This window comes from Mrakia frigida (assembly GCF_051309035.1).
Source record: "Mrakia frigida strain ATCC 22029 unplaced genomic scaffold BDY24scaffold_27, whole genome shotgun sequence".
In the NCBI taxonomy this organism is placed as follows: domain Eukaryota; kingdom Fungi; phylum Basidiomycota; class Tremellomycetes; order Cystofilobasidiales; family Mrakiaceae; genus Mrakia; species Mrakia frigida.
The window spans coordinates 262,549-277,071 of record NW_027481254.1 but is presented as its reverse complement, the minus strand read 5'-3'; the positions used below and the strand labels follow the sequence as shown (position 1 = coordinate 277,071).

Genomic DNA, 14,523 nt, shown 5'->3' with positions numbered 1-14,523 from the left:
GGGTATGCTCAATGTGGTTAGCGGGAAAAGAAGGGGGCGAGGAAGGGGCCGAAAGAGGAGGAAGAAGAAACTCCCTGCCATTCGACTTCGGTCGAACACTCCAAGAAGAGCAGCAAACAGGCTGAAAGAAGTTCTTCACATCCGCGAGGAAAAGTAAAGACGAGAGGCTGAGAAAGTAGGCCGTCCTCCTGCTGAGGTCTTCGAATCAGTCGATGAGCAGGGAGGTGAGTGAGGTGGTGGGTCGAGGTCGGTCGAAAGGTGAGCTCGTTCTTCCCTTCCTCCTTTTGGCTAGACTTGCTGCCGAGATCCGCCCGCGCCCAAGACCGAAAAAAAAAGTTGCTTGAGATAAGCATCAGCCTCTAAATTAACAAGGTATCCTAGTTTCAGTCGAAAAAATTGCCACCGAAAAGCCTGAACAAGACTCAAACTTGAGCTCTCCTTCCTCCTTCCCTCCCAACCACCATGACCTCCTCCCTCCTCCCTCAACCCCTCCTCTCCCTCTGCCTCCGCTCCTCCTCCTCCCTCCGACCACCTCTCCTCCTCCTCCATCACCGGCGCACCATCAAAACCAAATCCTCCGCGGCCTGGCTCGTCCGCCAACAAACCGACCACCTCGTCGCCTCCCGAGGTGCGTTCCGAGCTCGTTCGGCCTTCAAACTCCTCGAACTCAGCAAACACTACAAGATCCTGAAACCTTCCTGCAAACTCATCATCGACCTCGGAGCCGCTCCAGGGTCGTGGTCCCAAGTCGCCTTGCAAGGGAAAGGAGGAGGGAAAGTCGTCGTTGCCGTCGACCTCCTGCCCATGGCTCCGATCCCTGGAGTTCACATCATTCAAGGCGATTTCCTGGATCAGATCACTCAGGCGAAGATCAAGCAGAAGTTGCTGTTGGCTGGGGACGGGTTGAGGTTGAAGGCGGATCTGGTGATGAGCGATATGGGGTCCAACATGAGTGGTTTGGCGTCGATGGATCAGGAGGCGAGTTGGAAGTTGACGAAGATGGTGTTTGAGTTCTGTAAGGTTGGGCTCAGGGTGGGTCATTTCCATGGACAGGATGGGATTTGGAGATCGGGAGGGACGATGATGTGAGTGCTCTCTTTCCTGCTTCTCTCTTAGCTTCGATGAAACGACGAAGGAGGGAGGGAAGGAAGGAGGGAAGGAAAGGAAGTTCGAGCTCACCACCTTTCTTTCCTTCCCCTTCCTCCCCTCCTTTCTCCTCCCTGATCAGCATGAAGCACTTTGCCTGCCCCGAAATCGCCGAGTTCCGTCGAACCCACCTCCAGAGATGTTTCGAAGAAGTCTACTACGACAAGCCTGAAGCTTGCAGGAAAGGTCCGTTCAGCTTTCATCCTCCCTCTCCTCTTTCTCTCTGCTGACCTCTCCTCCTCGCTTTCGTTCAGAATCCGCCGAAGGATACTTCGTGTTCGTCATCTAAGCTTTTCCTTCGCTCGAGAGTCTCGTCTCAAAGCTTGACCTTTTTTCTTCTTCTTCCTGATTTTTACAGCTGCAAAGGCTACAAGGGAGACATCCTCCAGAAGGCGATTGAGCCTCCGGCTCCGAAGGAGAAGTGGGCGGAGGAGGAAGGGGATTTGTAGAGCAGGAAGGGTTAGGGTTAGGGTAGTAGTAGGAGTATTAGGATCAGAGGTGAGTCTACAGTTCATGCTCTTCAGCTCGAAGGAGGCGCTCTTCGCTGACTCCTTCTTTTCTCTTCTCTTCTTTCGAACCCAGCCGCGTCGAGCTGAGTCTCTCCTTCGTCGTCGGTCGGTCGTCGCTCTTCTCTCTCTCCTCGACGCCAGGATCGACGCAGTACGCTTCAAGCCAGAGCCCACCTCAAGCAGGAGCCTCTCTTTCCTCGCTTAGCATCTCGTCGCTGTTGTAGCTTTAGAACCACCTTTCGTCCACACGCTCGATTTATCTCACGACCGCGACGCGACTTTCCCTCTCTTTCCTCTCCCTTATCTTCTCCTCCTCTGAAAGTCGTTAAAAAGAGCTGAGCATAAGCGAACTACGAGAAAGAAAACAAGCTTAATCTATACGAGACGAGAACTACAACAGGAGAATAAAGAGAACCATAGAGCGTGTCCAGCAAAATCAAAACTCAAGAAGACCAAGATGCGCGTTCCCTCTTCACTCGATCCCCACCAGCCCCCTCACAACCTTCCCTCCCCACTCCCCGACCCACCCACCCATCCCAAGCCCAACCTCCTCCCCAAGAAGCACCCCTCCCCATCCTCGAAACGCGAGGAACAAAGCCGCAAAGAGGATGGCTTTGATGTCGGATTTCGAGCGCTGCTTGGAGACCTGCCTTGAGCTCGAGCTCGAGCTTGATTTGGGTTGCGACGATGACGACGTGAAGAGGGAAAGGGAAAGGGAAAGGGATGGGAAAGAGAGGGTGTTAGGCAAGAGGGAAAACCTCGATTTGAGAGATTGGAGTTGCAAGAGCAGGAGGAAGAGGAGCGTCTTGAGGACGTCTCGTTTTCGGGACTGGAGGAGGAGGGACGGTTTCGAGGAGGAGGAGGAGGAGCGTTGGGTGAGGAGGCGGATGTGCGGGAGGGTGGAAGAAGAGGAGGGTACGGAGGTGACTTGCTGCTGCTGAGGTGATGCGTGGGATCGGAGGAGGGAAGAGGAAGGAGGAGGGGAGTTGTTGGACGTTGTTTCCGAAGGCGACGAAGGCGGTTCTCCCTCCTCCTCGTCGAGAGCGAACACCTGCAGCATATCCTTCGAGTGTCGAGACGAACTCCCAAGTCCCGACGATGCTGAAACGACGGGAGGTCCAAAGATCCCCTCGGGAGATCTCCACCCAGACGGCGTCGAAGCCAACGATCCAGCGGACGACGTCGACAGACCCGACGCGTGATGACTAGCGAGTTCTTTAGCGTAGAGTCTCGCAGCGACGGGGTTCGACTCTTCTGCGCTTGGACGACGTTCCGAGGTGAAGCGGAGGGGTTTGGAAGGGGACGTGAAGGGGAGGTGGGAGGGTGGTGGGGAGGAGGAAGAGGAAGGGGTGGAGTTGAGCGACCGAGGAGGGGAGGAGTGGAAGACGAACGAAGGAGGAGGGAGGTTGAGTCGGAAGTCTCGGATCGAGTTGACTCGGGGTGAGGATGGGTGGTACTGTTTGGAGACGGGTGGGTTGGTGTTGAAGTCTGGAGGATCGATCGAAGGTCGATCTGGCGAGTCGAAAGGGTTGTTGTTCGTCGTTCGACGCGTCGCCGACGGAGACCTGCTCGACTCGACCTCGACCTCGTCGTCGCTCTTCCTCTTCCTCCTCCCTCCTCCAGCCTGCTGATCCCTCTCCACCGACGCCGCCGCCGCCTCGTGCAACTTGGTCATCGAGAACCCCTTGGACGACCTCGTCGTCTTCTCTCCGTAGAAAACATCAGCGAGCGTCTCGCAGCTCGACTTCCTGCTGAGCGGACGACTCGACGCGGGCGTGTGGTGGGACGTGGGAGGATGGGAGCCAAGGGGGTGGTGAGGGTGATGCGAGAGGGGAGAGAACTCTGCTTTGGAGTACATTTGGAGGACGTGGTTGGTGGAGGGAGAGTAGGAGTAGGTAAAGTTTCCACCGTATTCTGGTGAGAGGTTGGCGAAGGGAAAACACAGGAAGAAAGGAAGGAGAGTCGTCAGTCTTCAACCGAGGAGAGAAAAGGACAGAGCTTTCTTTCCCTTCGCTTCGCCTTCGCACGAAGGCTGTATCGAACTCGAAAACTCACGAGTAGGCAGCCTGTCAGCCTCGAAGTAACGATCGACGAGTTCCTTCGGGGTCGTGAACGAGATCTTTGCGAGCGTCGAGGCGGGGAGCAGGCGTTTGAGAACCGACCATGCTCCGTTGATGGACCAGCCAGAGTTGAGGACGAGCACTGGGAAAGCGAAAGCGAACCGAGTCAGCATCTAATCCAAAACTAAAAAGAGGGACGAGACCTACTCGTAGAGTAGAGTCCAGGAAAATGGTTGTGTCCAATGTCGAGGAGGTACGGCAGAAGTTCGAGTTCCTGTTCGGTCGGTTTCGACGCGGTGCAGGTTGAAAGTCAGCTCCAGATGCTCGTTCTAGACACGAAAGACAGATATATTGAAAAGAGGACGTACCAAGTTGCTCATCGAAGCCCCAGCGACATCCACGAGGACCGTGAAGGCCAGAATCGGATCCTCTCCGTCCTTCAACCTCGCGTTCAGATCCCTCAGGTATCTCCTCGCCACTTCGAAGGTCCATCTATATACAAACCCAAAAACAACAAAACCAGTCAGCTTCTCTCTCTCTCTCTCTCTCTCTCTCAAACCAAAAAACAAACGAAACGGACACTCACAGAACATTCTCCTTCAACCCTCCCAACCCTCCATCTTCGGTCCTCCTCACCTCCTTCATGTTCAACACCGCTACCGGTCTCCCCTTTCGATCCTGCACTCCCTTTTCGAAAGGTAGGAAGTAGAACAAGCCTGCTTCAGGATACTGGGTGGAGAGGGACGAGAGGGAGATCAAGTCGATCTGGTGGGTGAGTCGAAAGAGGAGGTGCGTTTGGAGGAGGGAGAGCGAGAGGGAGGAGGAGTGTTTGGCTCGCTGCAAGGAGAGGAACGAGAGAGAGAGAAGGGGTTCAGCTTGTGGGATTCGAGTAGATTAGTTTAGATGATTAGAGAACTCACTCGGTAAAATCTAAACAGCGTCACTGCAAAAAAAAAGGAAAAGAAACGAAATCCAACCGAAACCGTCAGGAAAACTCCTCTCTCTCTTCTCCTCTCTCTCTCTCTTCCCTCCTGCCTCCTCCCCTTCCTCCTCCCACCACCTGTACATGCACTCACTCTGATCCCTCACCAACCCCTCCACCCTCTCCCACTCCCCTTCCCCCCATTCCTCCTGAACGCTCAACTCCTGTCCAACCTCCTCCAGCAGAACCCTCCCTAGCTCTCGAGCTTGGTCGAGCGAAGAACCCTCCTTCCAGTCCGCTAACATAGCGTCGTCGTTGTTCAGAGTGGGGATGATGGTGGTGGTGGTGGTGGTGGAAGAAGAAGAAGAAGCCATTGCTGCGATGGCATAGGGAGGAGGAGGAGGAGGATGATGGTTGGGAGGAAGGAGAAAACGTGGGAAAGGAGAGAAGAGGTCGAAGCGGGGAATTTGGGAGGGAGTCACATGCCGGCCGAGCTTTTGGGATTCTCTTCTTCCTTCTTCTCTCCTGCTGCTGCTTTTCCTCTCGCTTGAATGAAAGAAGTTCGTACGAGCATTTCTCTCTCTCTTTAACGAGCTCATGAACGATCAATCTGATCGAGGCGCGCTGTACAGACTACAAGCTCAGGGAGGAGAACCGATGGAAAGAAGCACCGGCCCCTCTCGCGCGATCTCAACCCTGTCTTTCCTTCCCTCTTTCTTTTTACCGAGACAGACAGCGAGAGCAAGGGGTCGAAAGGTTTCGTCATTAAAAAAAAATACAAAGAGGAGCTAGATAGATGGGGGCTTCGTAAAAAAGTGTTCGGTTGAGGGTTCTCTATGGAGCTTGAAGAGAGAGGGCTGGGAATCGAACGACGGTCGTCAGAAACGACGCGTTTTCCTTTTTGATCGAAGAAGACCCGACGGCCGAGAGAAGGGTAGACTAGCTCACCGTCCAAAGTGGAAAGGAAAAGCAGGTAGGGTGGTATTCTCTAGAGGAAGTACTGGACGGGCTGGATTGAAGGAAAAGAGGAGAGCGGGGAAGTCAGTTTCGGGTTGAAAAAGGAGGGAGGAGGGCGAGAGGGAGAAGGAGAGCGACGAACCTTTCCCATTTGCGAGGCAGCTTGATTGGGTCCGTCGCTGCAGAAGATCGATCAACAAGAGAGTCGTCAGTAGCTGATTGAGCGAAGAGGCGGGGAAAGAAAGACGTACATCTCGTTCTCTGGAGCAGCTTGGAACCTGCGAGCAGGGAGAAACGATACCCAAGGTCAGCTCGAATCGAAGGAACGGAAGTCCTGGAGGGAAGGTAGACTCACACGTTCCACTTCCTCTCCCCACCAGGTCCAACCTCTAGTATACTTGCAGAGTTTCCACAACGATAGCAGTACTGCAAACCGACGAAAGGACGAAGGTCAGCGTTGTTGTTCTTCGACGCGTCTCGATCTGGTTTGCGACGAGAGAGAGAAGAGGAAGGGATAGAGGAACACCTACATTCGGTGCCGACCAAACCGTGCTCAGCTGCTTGTCGAACAGTTCCGAGTATCCGTCCATGCAGAGTTGATGAGCTCTCAGCATGTGGTCGAACTTGTTGAGAGCGAGGAACTTTCGGACGACCTGCGAGCCGAAGGTGTAGCCTGCTCCTCTGTTTGTGGCGAAGCGGAAAGAGTTGAGGTGTGAGGTAAGAGGGGGGAAAAGGGAAAGAGAAGGGAAAAGCGGAGGAGAAGGGTCAGCGGAGGTCGATGGGAAGAGAACGACGCGACGAGAGGAAGAAGAAACGAAACGAACCTCGGTGATATCGCAAACTCCTCCTTGTCCTGATCCGGATCTGACCATACGAGATCTGCCATAGGTCCTTCGTGAGGGATCTCTGTGTGGAAGGGACGCCAAAAACGAACGAGGATCAGCTCAGGTCGATTTCCCCTACCTCGACAGGTCGAAGAGAGAAGAACGAACCTCTAAACCGGTCGATGATCTTGATCTGATCGATACCGTGAATACTCGGTGAAAGGCCTGGTCGTTCGAAAGAATGAGAGAGAGGATGGCAGCGATCAGCAGTCCACAATTCGCAGATAGACCAGGGAGAACGACGACGGGAGGAGAGGGAAGCCAAACGCGAAGACTCACCTCCATGGACGCAGAATATCCGATCGTCAATGACCACACTCAGAGTCAGGAAGTCAAACATGTCCGTAAAGTACTGCCAGACTGCTGGCGATCCGTATTTTCGTTGGCATTCCGTGTAGAAACCGTAAGTCTGGAGGGATGAGGAGAGAACGAGGGAGGTCAGCACGTTGGGCTCTCGTCGCAGCTCCTCTCGTCCCCCGACCAAGCTGATGAGACGAAGGTAGAGGTGAAGGTTCTGAGGAATAGACGAAAGAGAATCTCGAGGAACTGAGGGTGAAGGAAGGAACAAAGGACGCACCTGAGTGACGGCTCTCGACTCATGATTCCCTCGAATGAGCTGAACTCGATCCGGATAACGAAGCTTGAGGCAGGTAAGGAGGGAGATGGTCTCCACACTGAAAAGGCCTCGATCGACGTAGTCACCTGTGGCCCAAGAAGAAGGAGGAGGAGAGCTCGAGGTAAGTCCGAGCTGAAGAGGAGGAGAGGAAGGAGCTGAACGAGTTGAGCTCGAAGGAGGTGAAGATCGACTCACCGAGGAAGAGATAGTTGGTATTTGGGCAGTATCCTCCTATACGGAAGATCTCTATCAGGTCGTAGAATTGACTGGAAGAACAGAAGTGAAGGAAAGGAGGGGAGGAGAGGGAGGAGAGCATGAGGTCAGCACAAGCGAGCTCACTCCCTTCGTCCCTCCCTCCCTCTGTCCCTCCCCGTACCCTAAAGAGCTTCGACTCGGAAGTAGATTCTTCCAAAGAGACGGCCCAGATATACGGACTCACCCGTGAATGTCTCCTACTACTGTGACCGGTGCTGAAATGTGAACGACGTTGGATTCCCTCATGAGGACCTCCTTCGTTTTCTCGCAGATCTCACGAAGGAGAGCTTCCCCTAGCAGACGCTTCTGCAGAAGTTTGGCGATACAGGCGTCGATGTCGAAGACACCCATGCTGAAGGAGGTGGAAGTGGTGGTGGAAGGAAGGGGAGAGGCGGGGAGGAGGTGAAGGGGAAGGAAGGAAGGGAGGAGCGAGCTGGCGGAGGGACGAGGAGATGGGTGGAGGGAGGAAGCTGATTCTGAGGGAGGGAGAGCTCTATTGAGGACTTAGAGGGAAATTAGAGGGAGAGGCTCGTCGGAAGAGATCTGATGAGGTTTTTCGTTTTCCTCTGTGCTGATGGTTGGGAGTCAGAACGAGAAGGTCGAGTGCGCTTCGAAAGGAAGGAAGGGTCGAGCTGACAGCTCGCTTCCCTTCCCTCCTTCCTCCAACCCACAACATGCTCCTTTTTCTTAGACCATCACAGAAGTCGATAGGAAATCATCTCCGTCGGAGTCTTGCCACTTCAACTCCATCAAAACCTACCAGCGTCGTCGTCGAGCTTCGAAGGAGAGGTTTCGTTCAGGAGCTCACCAGGTCAGCTCGACCTTTTCCCTTCCCTCCCTCCTCTTTCAGCCTTCCGCTGACCTTCATTCTTCTTTCTCTGTTCAGTGAAAACTTCGTCGAGAAGACCCTCCAACCAACATCAGTCTACCTAGGTCTCGATCCATCAGCTCGCTCTCTTCACGCTGGAAACCTCCTCGCTCTCCTCGCTCTCCTTCACTTTCAGAATCACGGACATCAAGCCATCGCTCTCGTTCGTTCCTCGTCGCCTCTATCACACTTCTACTTTCTTCGCGAGCTTTTCTTACGATCCCTTTCTAACCTTCTCACTTTCTTCACCCGCAGATCGGCGGAGCAACAGGTTCTATCGGCGATCCATCAGGACGGTCCTCTGAACGCAACTTCCTCTCTCCCTCCGAACTCAACTCCAACGTCCTCGCCATCACCAACCAGGTCACCTCCTTCTTCGAAAAGGGTCAAGCCTACGCTTCTAAACGCTCAGGAGGTATCAGCTCGGAAGAGACGCTGGTGGGAGAGGTGAAGGAGCCGAAGGTGTTGAACAACCTCGACTGGATCCAGGAGATCAGTCTTCTAGAGTTCCTCAGGACGGTCGGGAAGGGTGCGAAGGTTCAGACCATGCTGAACAGGGACAGGTGAGTCACTGCGCTGCTTCATCTCCATCTAGGAAGGCTCTGCTCGTCTTCACAGCTCGTCGCTGAAACTCACCCTCCCCTCCCTCTCTCCCTCTCTTCCCCTATCTGCAGCGTCCGAACTCGTCTCACCTCCTCCTCCGGCATCTCCTTCACCGAGTTCACCTATCAACTCCTCCAAGCCAAAGACTTCCTCCACCTCCATCTCAACCACAACTGCTCAGCTCAAATCGGAGGGTCAGATCAACTCGGAAACATCCAAGCTGGAACGGATCTCGTTGCAAGGCATTACTACGAGAAGAGACTGGAAGAGGAGCACAAGTCTAAAGTGAAAGGGGAGAAGACTGAAGGAGCCAAGGCGGTGGCTAGGGAGCAGGTGTTTGGGTTGACGATTCCGCTCTTGACGACGAGCAGTGGGGAGAAGTTTGGGAAGAGCGTTGGGAATCCGGTTTGGTTGGACGAGAAGATGACGAGTGTGTTTGATTTCTATCAGGTGAGTTTGCACTTTTCCTTTCAGTGTTTCTTCTGGTTCTCGGAGAGAAGAAGGACGCGTCGAAGCGGGTTGAGTGGAGACGCGTCTCGTTCGTTGCGCTGACTCTTGGTCTTCCCTGTGTTGATGTATAGTTCTTCGTGCGAGCACTGGATTCGGATGTGGAAAAGTACCTGAAGATGTTCACGCTGCTCTCAGTCGAGCGGATCGAGGAAATCATGGCCAGTCATTCGGTGAGTTCGTCGCGTCGAGCCTGCCTTGCTCTCTCGTTTCGAGGCTTTCTTCGAGTGATGGCTCGAAGTGATCCTCTCTGCTGCAGCTGGCCCTAAATTTCCTGGTTTGTTCCTTTCATCCCTCCAGCTGGATACCTCCCTTCGATCGGCTCAGAAGATCCTCGCGTCCGAAGTCACGGAACTCGTCCACGGTGGTTCGTCCTCTCCCTTTCTCCTCTCTTGCCACCTCCCTCTTCTCGTCTCCTTTCTCACACCTCTTTCTTTTCTATCCGCAGAACTCGGCCTCCAACGAGCTCTCACAGCAACCTCCGCCATCTACCAAACCGACCTCAACCTCCTCACCACCGACGCCGTTCTCTCAGCTTTCACGAACGATCCTCGCCTCGTCCGAGTCTCTCGGTCATCGTTACCCCTAGATCTGCCGAGACTTGCAGCAGAGCACAAGGTTGCTGGTTCGAGAAGTGAGTTTTGTCTTCTCTCGTCGTGTCGTGTCGCCTCTCGTCCTTGGTCGAGTCGAAACTTGTCGCTGATCCTTGCCCCCTTTCTTCATCTTTCATCGTTTTTAGAAAAAGCCTCACTGATACTTTCCCAAGGGGGCTTCTATCTCAACGGCTCCAAAGTTGCAGGAGAGCAGACGACGCTGAACGAGACGGATCTCCTTGACGGACAATTCGCGGTGCTGAAGGTCGGGAAGACGGGAGATCTCGTAGTAGTTGTAGACGACGAAAAGTCTTCTTCTCTAGTGGAATAAATGTAGACATCATTACTAAAGCGACTCTAGGGGAAAGTTCGAAGGGTCGAACGATGGCGGACTGAGGACGCGTCGTCTTCTGTCTCTCGTGTCTCTCGAATCATGATGATCACAGCCAAGATGCCAATCACCCTTGGTAACCTTCCGAAGGTTCACTTCCTCGGTGAAGAACGATTAGGGTGTCATGTCATCCTCCTCCTTCCGAACCCCTCCCTTCCTCGCGAAGATCAACTTGTAGACCTGAAACAACCCAGAATCTCTCTCGGGAAAACTCCTCGCCAGCCTGAGAAGCCTATCCCTACCCAACACCGTCCCGTCATCTTCTATGTGCGGAAGCTTGAAGTATCCTGAAGTAGGGAAGAAGAGGGAAGAGCGTGTGAGTCTACGTAGACGCGTCGAAAGGAGAGAAGGACGTCGACTGACCGATCAAACCCTCACGCAGGTACTTCCCAGCCTGCTGGATTTGAAGATGTTCAGCTGTAAGATCGGGTGTGAAGGAATAGGGAGTCAGCGAAGGGTCGTTGCGAGGAAGGAAGAAAGAACGGAACGACTCAACGAAGATCGCTTCGAATTCCTAAATGAACCTCCATCACTTTTTCCTCGACGTCGACGAACTCTCCCACGTTATCCTCGTCGTCAGGAAAGCTGTGATTCCCAGCAATCATCGGGGTAAGCCGGTCGAAGAGGGATCCATAGGGCTCGTCGGAAACGTCGAAAGAGAACAGCCAACTTTCGACGGCGACGGATCCGTCCGAGCGCACAAGCTCGTTCTGTGGAACGACAGGAAGGGAAAGAGTCAGTTTCGTGAACTGCGACTTTACTAACGAAGGACCTGCCTTGTTCTCTTCCAGAAGAAGGACTCCTCCGGGCTTGAGGATCCGCCTTATCCCAGCCTGGCGAGCGTCGATGGCGATCCAAGGAGACGTGAAGCGAATGTGAACGACGTCGCTGTAGAGATCAAGTAGAGGATCAGATCTCGGTTTAACCTTTGATATAAGTTTGGAAAGGAGCCCACAAGTACTCGTTGTGACTGATGAAGACGAAAAAGAGAGAGCCAGGGGAAATCATGAAGGCGAAGTCTCGACGCGTCGTTGAGGCTGCACTCACAAGCAGCTAAATCCGTTACCGACGTCCAAGACGTTGAAAGACGCATTAGGGGGAGCCCAGCTTCAGGTGAGAAAGAAGAAAGAACGAACCTCACTCGAGTTCGACAGGGTTGAGATCGACGCCGATAATTTCAGCGCTCGGAAACCTCGTAGCCGCTGCTTGAACCCACAATCCTTCGACTCCACATCCTATCGCAAGATAAGCAAAGAAGTCAGGAGAGGGGAGGGGAGGGGAGGGGAACAAAGAAGAGGAGAACGGTGCTGCTCACCGATGTCTAGCACCCTTCCTCCATCCTTCAACAGCTCAGAAACGTATCCCTGTTCTAGCTCGGGTTCGAAGTAGAGGTCTCCTCCGTTGATGGTTTGGGAGAAAGCATGGTTGAGGGCTTCGCCTGTAAAGAAGACACGCGCCGTGATCAGCAGATGCTCCTTCGAATGATGGGGCAAAGAGAACGCGTAGAAGGGACGAACAAGCCTTAGTCTGCTCGTCGTAGGGAAGATTGTCTGTAATTAGGGTGACGAAGAAACAAGGCGATCAGGAAAAGCAGAGGAAAAGGTCAAGGTTGGGGGTTCATTTTCGTTCGCTCGAAGAGAGGCCGGAAAGAGCTACTCACAGGAGTCCGTCAGAGCTGAGAAGTTCAGACCTGGTGCAAATGATACAGATCCGTGTCAGAGTAGTCGCTCAAGAAAGGAGACGGCTGCAGAGGCTCACCAGCTCTTCGAGTGATGAGGATATCGACGAGGGAAGGCGAGACGGAGACCAGAGACTGCCAGGTCGAAACGAGAACGGTTTAGCTTGGTTGGAGCTGATAGACTCGAAGATAGACTCACGTCGTATCCAGTTTCAGAGGGAGTGGTATCTTGATCCATTCCAGAGCTTAGAGAAGATGGGCGTCGAGAGGAAAAAAAACAGGAGGCGGCGTTTCTCCGAAGCTCGCGATTCGGAAGCTGAACAAGACCGTGAGATAAGCAAGATTTAAAAACCCATGCCTCGCAGGAGTGAGCCCAGAGATAGAAGCCAAGATATCGATGAAGGGGAGATAAACTTCGGTCCCGAAAGGAGTTTGAGAGCGGAGAGAGAGGGACGAGGAGTCGAAGGAAGGAGAGGCGAGCTCACACGCTCACGACGCGGGTTCGTTGTTTCGACTGCTTTGAAGCGAGAAAAAAGAGTCAAATCGAATTGTGATCGCGAAATAGATATATCCAGAAAGCTCTGGTCAGATCCGAGGAGTTTTTGTCAGACTGACCTCTGGCGTCGCAGGCGAATCTCCGAACCAAACTGTTTTGGAGGTGAGCTCATCTTCCTCCCTCAAACTCTCACCTTCCTTTCCAACCCTCTTTCATTCAACATGGCCTCCACGAGCTTCGTGATCCTCCCAAAGGGTAAGCCTACATCCTCGACACGTAATAAGCTACCAAAAACGCGAACTAACGCGCTTTTCCGACTCTACAGACGTGCTGTTGCCTTCAGCCTCCTCCTCGTCCTCCTCGCCAGCCTCCCTCCCTCCTCGTCGCTTCTGGCGTCTCCCCCACCCCAAGACTGGTCTCCCTGCTATGTACCTGCCTTACCAACGAGCCAAGGACGGTTCCGCAGGTGTTCTCGAGATCCAGAATGTGGCTCCTGAGGAGGAGAGGTGCTGGTTCTTGGGAGAAGAGGTCGTCAGCGGTGAGCTCAAGCTTGAGCTCACTTCTTTGGAGAAGGACGTTTTGAGCTGAACCCATCTCTGCTTCCGTTCTTTGGTATGGTTGTATAGATGGAAAGCTCTTGGTTTTCACTCCCATCGACCCTATCTTCCTCCTTCTTCCCGTTCTCGAAGCAGTGAGCTCGACTTTCTCCTTCCTTCGTTCAGCCCTCCTCCTCCTTCCTTGATCTGACCTCCTCCCGTTCCCTCGAACAGACCACCGCCTCCCCTTCCCGATTCCTCCTCGCCGACCACATCTTCTCAACAGCTGCGTCTTCAGCTGCCTACAGTCTCGCTCCTCCTTTCGTCAACCTCGCATCCGACGTCAAGCAGAAGGGAAAGGAGGTCGCACCTCCTCCTCCCGAAGGTGTCGAGAGCGACGATGTCCTGCTTCTCGGCGGGATGGAGGGAGTTGAGAAGTTGATGAGGAGAGTTTGTGATGTCCAAGGTGAGTTATCTACCGCCCTACGTCTAGAGAAGGAGGCGGGAAGCTGATCATCTCGTTCGGTTCGCGCTCTTGTTTAGAAATCGCCGAAGGCATGGCAGCCTTTCGACTCTCCGAAAAGCTGCTGGTCAGCTACCTCAGGAGGAAAGTCGCTCGACTCTCGAAGCAAGAAACCTTCGAGAGGTTCCCTTCTTTGACGCGTGGGTTGGCGAAGGACGGGTTGGGAGACTTGACGGCTGATGGAGAGGGAGAGGTCGTGAAGGAGGAGAAAGAAGGGAAGAAGCTCGATGATCTTCTCGCTCTCAAAGCTGGTTCGTACCTTCGTTCTAGATGTCTACTCGAAGAGCAGTTCTGGAGCAGGACTGACTCGTCCTCGTTCTCTCCTTCCAACAGAAGCTCGTCTCTACCAATCCCTCTCCCTCCTCAAACCCTACCTCTCCCCGACCCACTTCACCCTCCTCTCCAACTCCTACGCCCCCTCAGCCACCACCCAACCTTTCCCTCTCCTCACCAAATACCTCAAATCGCTCGTTCCTGTCCTCCCTCCCATGCCAACGACGACCTCGTCCGGCGGTTCAGCAGCTTCAGCCGCGTCGAAAAAGAGGAAGCCTACCCAGGGAGTCGCCAAGCTCGCTAAAGTGGATACGAAGGGTATGAAGACGATGGACTCGTTTTTCAAGAAGAGAGTGGTCGAGGATAAGGAGGTGGAGGGTGGGAAGAAGGGAGTGAAGGTGAAGGAGTAGTTTGGTTCGCCTTCGCGTCGTCGTCCTTTGGGGTCCGCGTCTCGTTATCTAGCATTATCTCTGGTTCAGATTTGGGTTGTTCTTTTCCTCTCTTGCATATCTCTTTGCTCTTTCGGATCCTGTTCTCTCCATTGCCCTCCGGTTTCTCTCTCCTTTCTCCTAGCATCTCCTTCTCCTCTCCCTGCCCTTGCCTTTCTACCCCTTGCCTTTCCTTCCTTACCCACTATCTCGGAACCTGTTCACCTGCCATGGAATGCCCTCGTTTGTTCCTTGATCTTGGGCATTTATCGGTGTCG

At 53.7% G+C, this 14,523-nt stretch overlaps 6 protein-coding genes across 6 annotated transcripts; 3 read left to right on the top strand and 3 right to left on the bottom strand.

The window, feature by feature from the left end:
• The first annotated feature begins 218 nt into the window (after positions 1-218).
• On the top strand, positions 219-1,955 carry BDY24DRAFT_397133 (FtsJ-like methyltransferase-domain-containing protein). The gene is made up of 5 exons (XM_076641530.1): positions 219-1,085; positions 1,229-1,332; positions 1,401-1,422; positions 1,505-1,644; positions 1,729-1,955. Exons 1-4 carry the CDS (start codon positions 463-465, stop codon positions 1,593-1,595), a joined length of 840 nt encoding a protein of 279 aa, XP_076494398.1. The 5' UTR covers positions 219-462; the 3' UTR covers positions 1,596-1,644; positions 1,729-1,955.
• A 172-nt stretch (positions 1,956-2,127) lies between these two features.
• Positions 2,128-5,011, bottom strand: BDY24DRAFT_417299 (CRAL-TRIO domain-containing protein; the record flags this gene model as incomplete). Its single annotated transcript, XM_076643690.1, has 7 exons — positions 2,128-3,569; positions 3,711-3,857; positions 3,923-3,989; positions 4,084-4,207; positions 4,302-4,552; positions 4,636-4,658; positions 4,792-5,011. 7 exons carry the CDS (start codon positions 5,009-5,011, stop codon positions 2,128-2,130), a joined length of 2,274 nt encoding a protein of 757 aa, XP_076494397.1.
• A 361-nt stretch (positions 5,012-5,372) lies between these two features.
• PPG1 (putative serine/threonine-protein kinase PPG1) lies at positions 5,373-7,930 on the bottom strand. The gene is made up of 12 exons (XM_076641529.1): positions 7,534-7,930; positions 7,290-7,360; positions 7,056-7,180; positions 6,758-6,887; positions 6,587-6,643; positions 6,419-6,500; positions 6,125-6,275; positions 5,950-6,020; positions 5,846-5,872; positions 5,737-5,773; positions 5,586-5,646; positions 5,373-5,494 (listed from the first exon to the last, which is right to left on the bottom strand). The coding sequence occupies exons 1-11, from the start codon at positions 7,698-7,700 to the stop codon at positions 5,626-5,628; spliced, it is 939 nt and encodes a 312-aa protein (XP_076494396.1). The 5' UTR covers positions 7,701-7,930; the 3' UTR covers positions 5,373-5,494; positions 5,586-5,625.
• A 27-nt stretch (positions 7,931-7,957) lies between these two features.
• On the top strand, positions 7,958-10,271 carry MSY1 (tyrosine--tRNA ligase MSY1). The gene is made up of 8 exons (XM_076641528.1): positions 7,958-8,160; positions 8,236-8,380; positions 8,473-8,780; positions 8,892-9,270; positions 9,402-9,500; positions 9,628-9,694; positions 9,776-9,961; positions 10,067-10,271. Exons 1-8 carry the CDS (start codon positions 8,024-8,026, stop codon positions 10,249-10,251), a joined length of 1,506 nt encoding a protein of 501 aa, XP_076494395.1. The 5' UTR covers positions 7,958-8,023; the 3' UTR covers positions 10,252-10,271.
• A 961-nt stretch (positions 10,272-11,232) lies between these two features.
• BDY24DRAFT_371533 (class I SAM-dependent methyltransferase) lies at positions 11,233-12,227 on the bottom strand (the record flags this gene model as incomplete). The annotated part of the gene is made up of 8 exons (XM_076638163.1): positions 11,233-11,281; positions 11,359-11,418; positions 11,453-11,546; positions 11,627-11,749; positions 11,829-11,861; positions 11,972-12,001; positions 12,070-12,124; positions 12,189-12,227. 8 exons carry the CDS (start codon positions 12,225-12,227, stop codon positions 11,233-11,235), a joined length of 483 nt encoding a protein of 160 aa, XP_076494394.1.
• A 438-nt stretch (positions 12,228-12,665) lies between these two features.
• Positions 12,666-14,500, top strand: BDY24DRAFT_443385 (ribonuclease H2, subunit B). The gene is made up of 6 exons (XM_076644763.1): positions 12,666-12,740; positions 12,811-13,023; positions 13,112-13,176; positions 13,256-13,487; positions 13,565-13,795; positions 13,878-14,500. The coding sequence occupies exons 1-6, from the start codon at positions 12,707-12,709 to the stop codon at positions 14,225-14,227; spliced, it is 1,125 nt and encodes a 374-aa protein (XP_076494393.1). The 5' UTR covers positions 12,666-12,706; the 3' UTR covers positions 14,228-14,500.
• Positions 14,501-14,523: the final 23 nt, after the last annotated feature.

Bases quoted from the DNA above. Each gene is read 5' to 3' on its own strand.
- BDY24DRAFT_397133 (XM_076641530.1), top strand. From the start codon at position 463: ATGACCTCCTCCCTCCTCCCTCAACCCCTCCTCTCCCTCTGCCTCCGC. The intron at 1,086-1,228 runs GTGAGTGCTCTC...CTCCCTGATCAG, and splicing joins AGATCGGGAGGGACGATGAT to CATGAAGCACTTTGCCTGCC. The intron at 1,423-1,504 runs GTTCGTCATCTA...TGATTTTTACAG, and splicing joins TCCGCCGAAGGATACTTCGT to CTGCAAAGGCTACAAGGGAG.
- PPG1 (XM_076641529.1), bottom strand. From the start codon at position 7,700: ATGGGTGTCTTCGACATCGACGCCTGTATCGCCAAACTTCTGCAGAAG. The intron at 7,361-7,533 runs GTGAGTCCGTAT...CTGTTCTTCCAG, and splicing joins GTAGTAGGAGACATTCACGG to TCAATTCTACGACCTGATAG. The intron at 6,888-7,055 runs GTGCGTCCTTTG...TCATCCCTCCAG, and splicing joins AGTCGAGAGCCGTCACTCAG to ACTTACGGTTTCTACACGGA.
- MSY1 (XM_076641528.1), top strand. From the start codon at position 8,024: ATGCTCCTTTTTCTTAGACCATCACAGAAGTCGATAGGAAATCATCTC. The intron at 8,161-8,235 runs GTCAGCTCGACC...TTCTCTGTTCAG, and splicing joins TTCGTTCAGGAGCTCACCAG to TGAAAACTTCGTCGAGAAGA. The intron at 9,962-10,066 runs GTGAGTTTTGTC...CATCGTTTTTAG, and splicing joins CAAGGTTGCTGGTTCGAGAA to AAAAAGCCTCACTGATACTT.
- BDY24DRAFT_443385 (XM_076644763.1), top strand. From the start codon at position 12,707: ATGGCCTCCACGAGCTTCGTGATCCTCCCAAAGG. The intron at 13,024-13,111 runs GTGAGCTCAAGC...ATGGTTGTATAG, and splicing joins GGGAGAAGAGGTCGTCAGCG to ATGGAAAGCTCTTGGTTTTC. The intron at 13,177-13,255 runs GTGAGCTCGACT...TCCCTCGAACAG, and splicing joins TTCTTCCCGTTCTCGAAGCA to ACCACCGCCTCCCCTTCCCG.